The 9,265-nt window shown below is 34.0% G+C and overlaps 1 protein-coding gene across 1 annotated transcript; it reads left to right on the plus strand.

Moving 5' to 3' along the window:
• The first annotated feature begins 37 nt into the window (after positions 1-37).
• On the plus strand, positions 38-8,742 carry LOC124531967 (protein mothers against dpp). The gene is made up of 3 exons (XM_047106562.1): positions 38-346; positions 4,075-4,236; positions 5,661-8,742. The coding sequence occupies exons 1-3, from the start codon at positions 239-241 to the stop codon at positions 6,657-6,659; spliced, it is 1,269 nt and encodes a 422-aa protein (XP_046962518.1). The 5' UTR covers positions 38-238; the 3' UTR covers positions 6,660-8,742.
• The last annotated feature ends 523 nt before the right edge of the window (positions 8,743-9,265 follow it).

The raw sequence follows: 9,265 nt of genomic DNA on the forward strand, positions 1-9,265 counted from the left end.
CAACTCAAACAAATATATGAACGCCACTTAATGACATTTTTAATCTGTTTCCTGTTAGTGTCACGCTAATCGCTATTTTGTAGTATTCGTGATTACAATTGGCGAACGTTGTGGGAAATACCAAGTGAAATAGTGGTGATCGATGGCAAAGTAAGCATTTACGTGGTTAAAACCAGAACGGGTCGCGCGTTCCCGTAACTCCTGGTGATTCATCGAGGTTTTATAAACGTTTGTCACTATGGACACCGACGATGGTGAATCCTCAAGCAGTGGGCCTATGTCCAGCTTGAATAGTTTATTTTCCTTCACAAGTCCTGCTGTAAAGAAATTACTTGGCTGGAAACAGGTAAGACCATCTTTTGTGGCTTAAAAACTTTAAAATCCAGCCTAAATTTACGACTTCTGAAATGACTCCAGCGTCCTGTTTTTCATACTTATATCGTTTTAAGAGATATTTACCATCCTAACTTTTGTTGTTGTTTTAAATTAAAGTATGTTTGCGATATTTCTTGCAGTCGGCAACTAACATGTTACACAACTGTATATTCAATAGGTGCAAGAGTTAACCCAAAACAATATATTACAAGTGCTTACAATTCTTAACAATTTCAATGAAGTTATAATATGCCTGTAAATTGTGATACAGTTAAACATTATAATAAATAACACTGATACAAAAACTTCTTTAGTATTATCTAAAGCAACACATTTCCAAAGATAATTTATGTAAATAATATTTGTGTATTTGGATTTATAATTTCTGCCAACTGAACTTTCAACTGTTCTTAAATCTTTTTTCATTTCATATTCTATCAAAGTCAACAAGGGATTTTTTTTTCATATGCATTTCTAGTATACAAAAACAGATTACCGCTTGATTCCTCATGAATTCAAATTCAAGTTTTAAAATTGAGTACAATCCAACCACTGGTTTGGAATATATATTGTACCAATAAAACTGGCTAAAAAATCAGTGATTGATTGAAAGAGTTAACATTGTAGTAACATATATGTTTATGTATATATCCAGTACGTATATTCTTTGGCTCTGTGGCTGTGACTGTTAATGTAACAAGTGTGTGTTGTAACACACATAACAGTACAAAATGTTTACTTTAAGCTTTTTCCTAATTAGTTCGCAATAACCTTTACAAATTATTAAGTTTTAATATTATTGTTCAAATACATATTATAATAAGTAACCGAATATTTTAGTTATTAATTAATAAATTAAGCTTAGAAAGTTTTTATATTATCTGTTCTGACATAGAATATAATTCTTCTGATGGTAGGGTAATATGTTTAAAGTTGGTGGTGGGCTGGCAGACAAACTGATCACTTAATAGTGATGAGTATTATTACAAATTAATCATTCCTATATTACAAATGGACTGTAAACCTTGATAGCTAAGATTTTTTGTCCCTTATGCTCATAGTAACATAGGGTCACTCACCCTTGTTACTAGAACACAACTTTATTAAGTATGGTTTTTTTTACAATATCTGATGAGCAGTTGGTACCTACCCAGACGGGCTTGTGCAAAGCAGAAGTGAAATCAACAAATTAAATTAAAGTGAACTTGTTTCATGCATAATCTTCATATATCATATATTATAAATATTTTAGGTATAACTTAGCAAAAGCAAAGCTATTGCTTACCCAAAAAATCTGTTTCAAATTTGTGAGTTGTATTCAAACCAGTGCATTAATTCTTTACATTGTAGTTAAATATCAACAAACATATAATTACTAAGCGCATATAACTTATCAACATGCACAGTGAATCATTCATTCATTATAATTGTATGAATGAGCAATGGCAAATACTCATATGTTTTAAGAATGATACAGCGTGTCAATAAGCCAAAAACTGTTTTTATAAATGTAAAAAGTTTACCTCCATATCATCTGACACATGCAGGTTCCCTCGCGATTTTTTTAGTTGCTGAGCACATAAACATAAGCACAATTAATAAGCATGCATTTGTGTGAATACTCAGTGGTTTGTTTGGGTAGAGTCTGCCTGTCCTGAAGTTGTTTATGTGACATATTTTGCAATTACTGGGTAATTCTACTAATTTATAATGGTCTAGATCTAGATACATCCCCGATTTTTAAGCAACTTCGATAAAATCGTGACTGCAATGTGTTATTAGAAAAGGAAAACATCAACTATCATGTTTCGCTTTGATTGCGATATTTCCAATTTATTAGTAGAATTGACCCCTCTATAAAATAAGCTTCTTATCTCTCAGTCTTAAAATTAAAGCTTTCTGGTCACAGATTAATTTGATGTTACAGTATCATCTCTATTATAAACAATAGATCTGATGATTTTTAACGTGACTTTTCTTCTTACGCATAAGAGAGAAAATCGAGAATAGAATCATGCATAGACTGGCTATCTGATCTCCGAATGTTATTTTCTTTTGTATTGTCCTAATAAATTTATTTCCACTGAGTTTATTACGCCGGTTCTATTTCTATTAAAGAAAGATTTATACTGAAATCAGGTTTATTACTTAAAATTAATTTAATATTTTCGTTTACTTCCTTATTTTTTTAAACATAGATATAGTGACAGTATCTTATAAACTAGACATACACCCTTGCCTAGTATTTTTCAGACATACATATATACTTACAAAGCTCGTACGTAAAGTTTTGTGCATTCGCGTTGTAAGCGCGGAAATAACTAATATTCTCTCTGACCAAGTTGACATAATGAGCTCAACAAAAAAATGCAACATATAAATATACAATATAGCATATGTCCGCCTCATAACTATAAACTAAAAGAATACAAAAGTCGAACGAACTTCTTGAGAGGGGTATCTGGCAAGCCCGCCTAGTTAGATACCATTTTTTTATCCTATATTTTACCGCCAAGCAGCAATAATTAGTATTTATGTTCCGATTTGAAGGGTGAGTAAGCCAGTGCAATTAGCCACAAGGATAATAAAATCTCTGTTGATGGTGAATTGATGTTTGCGGTACTGTCGTTACTTCTGATTTTCCATAACAGAAGTGCTTAAGATTAATATTGGGATCATGTATGTGATGTTGTCCTAAGAATTGGCGATGTTAGGAATGTTCGTTTTCTACAGCGCCAATTTCGATGAGCAGTTGTGACTACTTATGGTTGACCGACCGCCTATCTATGCCATACAAAAAGCGTATCGATGTATCGTGCGTGGTATCGGTGACAATAAATAAACAAGTCAAAATATCAGTAAGATTACGTTATTGAAAAGAAAAATCGCTTCCGATTATTAGCATTTGTTGTTTTTGATTTTTCCGTGACTCAGTGCGTTGGATTTCAATTGTATTTCAAAGAAATCTGATTCATCCATTTGATGTTCGATGATGAATACATTTATTTTAGTTCTATGTGTTATTTATATACTAAATTTCACTTGTATGCTATTTTCATTTGATGTATAATTGATTTGATTATGTAATAAAATTATTTACGAAAAGCGCGAATATCTCTAACCTTTACTTGGCAACACTGACACAATGTATTTTTCGTTTTGGTAATGTAGTTTTTAAATTATTTTTTATTTATCGTTTAAACGATGTACAACATTACGCATATAAAAACAATAATAGCAACAAAAAACAACTGATGTTGCAGCCCGTGCCATCGTAGTCTACATCATATACATAACAATTGAAATACCTTTTGATAGAATATATAGGTTCAACACCTGCCATCTAAGGGATGCGACAGATAGAATGTTTTATCCTCGTATATAACACACCTTCTGGACATGCTTACAGAAATTATTCTAATAAAATATATGTATTTTTCGTTTTTTAAAATTCAAAAATAATTTTAGTAATTCTCTCAGTAATATAGTATTTTGTTTTAATGGATAATATCAAACTATATCACCGATAACCCATACACGTAACCATTCATAAATATAATCATATACATATATAAATAATATTTAACAAAAAAAAAGTCATTTACAACGTATCTAACACGTAATTCACTGCAAGATACCCAAGTAACTAGAATTATTTGTTACATATCATGTAATAAAAGTGTAATTAATAATCCTCAGGGTGATGAAGAGGAGAAATGGGCCGAAAAAGCAGTGGACAGCCTCGTGAAGAAGTTGAAAAAGAGGAAAGGAGCCATCGAGGAGTTGGAGCGCGCGTTGTCCTGTCCCGGCACGCCTTCCAAGTGCGTCACCATACCTCGGTCGCTGGATGGGAGATTGCAGGTACAACACCCGTGTTAAATAGTAAAGTCACACTTTAAATCGAATTCGTGTTCCTCTAATAACCTATAGCTAGTAGCCTAGCTATCGTAGGCCCAGGGCCCCGGAGTTCAGGGGGCCCTCTAAACTAAACCTTTAGCTTCTGAAGCTAGAAAATCACGGACCTGCGCACAAGATTTCTTATGCGATATCTATAATTTTAAAGGTTAATTATTAGTTAAAGTGGGATGGAAAAGAGGGGGTGAATTCCCGATTCTTTTTTCATGCACCGGGGCCCTTCCTCACCTAGCTACGCCACTGCTCTATAGCTGAGCCCTTTTATCCTCGAAATTATTATTAATCTTAAAGTAATCTAGTTCAGCTTAGAGTTACGATGTTCTGTGAAATGATGGAAAAGAGCAGCTACTGAATTTCGTTAGAATCGACTTTCCGAACGGGTTGTACATTTAATTGAACAGCAATTACGATTAAAAAGTCATTTTTTGCACTCACTCGAATAAAGAATACATATTTTGTTTTGTATCACTTTAAACTTTTGTTGGTCTTGGCTTTTACGTTTATAAGACCTGATTATAAATTCTCAGTAGTGAACTTCAGGAAGTCACTACCAATAGTACCAATTGACCCCATTCGTCGGAAACCATGTAGTCGTTGATTTTTCAACGATAATTCGTGTATATTAGACTTTTCTTTCGACGGTCAGCGAAATAGAGACAAACAGACATGATTGGTCATTTTGGCGAATAATCTACGATGTTTCCTTTGGGGTATGTCAAAAAGGAGAAAAGAGCATCAAGAACTAGTTCAATAGCAAAATTAAGCGAATCGCATGGTATACTTCATCTAATTTGTTTATCAATTAGTCTAACTTCGATTGGAATAGGCTGTACGTTCCATTGCGTTTGGAGAGTTAAGATTTATGATATTATTAAAAATCGACTAGGAGAACATTCTCATTTCATTCAAAGCCTACTACACAACTGTAATTTTAAAGGTTATTTTTTTTCTCATAACGGCCATAAAAAGTTGCGGTAGTAAAACATATGAAATATTTATATTAATTCAATTAAAGAACCTTCCTCCAAGAATCATAATCATCAAAAATGCTGTTTTCTATAAATTTTAATAATATCAGTAAAATAAATTTGTCTAAATTCTGAGTCTCTTTCGTCAGTTTTCTGACTTCCTTTTGAATTTATTTTGTACAGTTTTAAAGTGAATAAAAAAGTAAATATTACTTATTCAACGGATGTTTCGAAGCATGTGGTACCTCTGCTCTTGTTTCATTTTAAGATTAATATTACGTTATAAGAGTTTTATACAATAGCGATTATGTACCTCCGTGACCCTTATTATTATATTATTTATTTTTACTTATTCTGTCGATATGTAACAATAATTCTTATTTGTTTGCATTTAATTTCCAGGTCTCACATCGCAAGGGTCTGCCACACGTGATCTACTGCCGAGTGTGGCGGTGGCCGGACCTCCAAAGCCACCACGAACTCAAACCACTCGAAATCTGTCAGTTCCCATTCAGCGCTAAACAAAAGGAGGTATGCATAAATCCTTACCACTACAAACGCGTAGAGAGCCCAGTTCTGCCACCAGTTCTTGTACCACGGCATTCGGAGTTCGCTCCGGGGCACTCTCTGCTGCCCTTCCAGAGAACAGTGGAGCCGGCGATGCCCCACAACGTATCATACTCGGGGTCAGGGTTTCCACCCTCGGCGACATCGGAACTGCCCGATACTCCTCCCCCGGCGTACTCCCCGCCGTCGGACGACACCGAGCCCCCCGGAGAAGTAGCACCGGTTTCCTACCAGGAGCCCCTGTACTGGGCGTCAGTGGCGTACTACGAGTTGAACTGTCGTGTCGGTGAAGTTTTCCATTGCAACTCGCACTCCGTGGTCGTGGACGGGTTCACTGATCCCTCGAACAACAGCGACAGATTCTGCCTCGGCCAGCTCAGCAACGTGAACAGGAACTCGACGATAGAGAACACCAGGCGTCACATAGGTAAGGGCGTCCACCTGTACTACGTGGGCGGCGAGGTGTACGCCGAGTGCCTGTCGGACGCCGCCATCTTCGTTCAGAGCCGGAACTGCAACCACCACCACGGATTCCACCCGTCGACCGTCTGCAAGATCCCGCCGGGCTGCTCGCTGAAGATCTTCAACAACCGCGAGTTTGCCCAGCTGCTGTCGCAGAGCGTGAACCACGGCTTCGAAGCGGTCTACGAGCTGACCAAGATGTGCACCATAAGGATGTCGTTCGTGAAGGGCTGGGGGGCGGAGTACCACCGGCAGGATGTGACGTCGACGCCGTGCTGGATCGAAATCCACCTTCACGGGCCGCTCCAGTGGCTCGACAAAGTGCTGACGCAGATGGGCTCCCCCCACAATGCGATCTCGTCCGTGTCCTAGCCGCCGCGATCGCATTCGCCCCCCACCGGTTTTCGTATTTTTATTTCGGTTCCATTCGCTAATCTCACAAAATTACGTGCATTTTATTTCTATAAGCTAGGAGGTGGATTTTAAATTTTCTAAAAACATGCTCTATATCATCCGAAAGGATTCCTGACAAAAGGTTCTGTAAATTAATTTATTTCCGTGTGGATTTCCGAGTGTTCGTTATCTTGCGGGAATTAAGAAAATAAACGTCTACGAATATAACATTAAAAAAACGTTTCATACAGTAACGTGACAATGTGTTGCCATATAGCGATTTTATATTTTTTAAATATCTAAACGCGTATTCAATTAAACTATATGCCCAAAATATTTTATAAATTTGTAGCTCAAATGATGTGTCCAATGCGGTCGGAACGTTAGACGTACTCTAAGTAATTGTTTGTATCTGTTATAAAGACATATATTAGGAAAGGATGAATTATACTCGTGAATATTTTACGATGACAATTATATATTATCGTTGTAAATAATTGGAGAGGTTAAGAAACGGTTTGGCGCGTCAGACTCGATTTTTAAAAATGGTATGTCAAGGTATTGTAATTATACGATTATTAACAATATATAAAGCTTCTAGTTATCTTAAATGCAATTTTTTTTTTTTTTACTAATTTTTACATTATGTAATTAAATGGTTATGTGGTACCCAAAGTTTTAATAGTAATTTAATTTAATAAAAACAATTTTGAGAACGTTTGATCTTTCGAAATTTAGTCGCCATTTTACATGTATATAAAAAATGATATTCCTTTACGGGGCCACAGTAACGGTTAATTTTAACGGTAAATATATTTTACATGATGTAGTTTTAAGATGGAATTGAATAGGGAACGTGTAGAAAAAATAAACACGTTTTATTGGATATAGAATTATTTCGTTATAATAATAGTCAAGACCAAATGTGAAATTGTAAATTGGTGCGTTCGTGTTTTAATTTTTTTTTTTTATAACGTACACGGCAGTGGTTCTAAAAGTATGGATGTGCCATTTTGTGTAAATTGTGAATTCAACGGAGAAACTGGTCTATTATTTGAATGGTCGAATGTTGTTTTTTCGTTGTAAGAAAATTGAGTTTTTTTTTTTTTTAAATTGTAAATTTTGTTACATTTGTATTTTATATTTGGACGAAGGATAAAATTTATAATAATAACGGACTAAATGATTGAATATAATTCGATATGATCAATGATTATGATCATTGGTAAACTTGACTTGTAAAACCAAATTGGGGCATTGCACAGACAAAATTTCTTATTGAATTGATCTCAAAATAATACTAAGTGTTTAGTTCCTCCTGATGATTCACTGAGCGTGTCCCGTGCCTTATGAGAGTGCATTCAATTAAAACTTAAAAGAATGAATGAATGATAGGAACAATTAAATGAAACATACATTCAGATGTATTTAATTTTTAACGAATTAAGTAACAGATAACACAAAATAATTCGCTGTAAGTATTTTTCAATACGCAAGCCTAATTTTATACGTGAGGGCTTTTAATATACTATATATTTACAAATATAAGTTACATGTTAAAGTTTATTGTATTAATAATAATTCTCTTCACGATACAGATTATAAAATATATATAAATACTATAATTTGCAGACTACATGATACTTGATGATTACTTGAAATATAATCTAATTATACTCCATTTTTTCATAGTTCTACAAGGCTCTCAAAGGCCTTTATATCACTATCAAAGTTTTTATATCACTCCAACTGCTCTCCTATTCTATTGAGTTCATAGTCTTTACAAATATTATGCTATGTGTTTTAGTACATGGAAATAATAGTTTATTTCTAAACTTTATAAAATTAATAACTTCATAGATACATGAATTAGCAACACTATATTTCACAATGTTCATAAACTGACAATATATAAATATAATGGTATAGGAATGGAAATAATGTACAATTTTGTATAATTAGCTCTTAAATATATGTTACATAATACTACTAAATGTATGTGCCTACATAATTTATTATATACACCCGTCCAATTAAATGCCTCTGTGACTCAGTTCTGTTTAGAAAAGATATGTATTCACTTAGACAAATTGAAAATTAAATATATATATATTTTTCATGTTAATGACATATAAGCATAATAATGGAATGGTATACACATGTCTATATATAAAGATGGATGTTGATTGTTGATATTTGATTAAGATAAATCGACTTTTGACACAGTGTGATCGATAACCATAAAAGTAGGCACATTAGGCTATTTGACAATGCGAAAAACAAAATTTTGAATGATTGTAATCAGTGTATATTATGAGTTTAAAAATGGTCATTTACTAACGAAACTTAAAAATAATACTTAATTTATTCAAAAATCAATAATTGCAGCGCCATATTGTCCAAGTAGCGTTCTTGCGCGCTATTTAAATATGGAATTTTTGATATGATATGTAAATATGTACTAGAAATAAAAAACTTTTACTGGGTTCCTTAACTTCTACTAAATATAGTAAATATGAAATGGATTTTAAAAATCAGTCAAATAGCCTATTGTAAATGTTTTATGCACTCTTCGACAATTTGTT

This window comes from Vanessa cardui, chromosome 8, assembly GCF_905220365.1.
Source record: "Vanessa cardui chromosome 8, ilVanCard2.1, whole genome shotgun sequence".
NCBI lineage: Eukaryota > Metazoa > Arthropoda > Insecta > Lepidoptera > Nymphalidae > Vanessa > Vanessa cardui.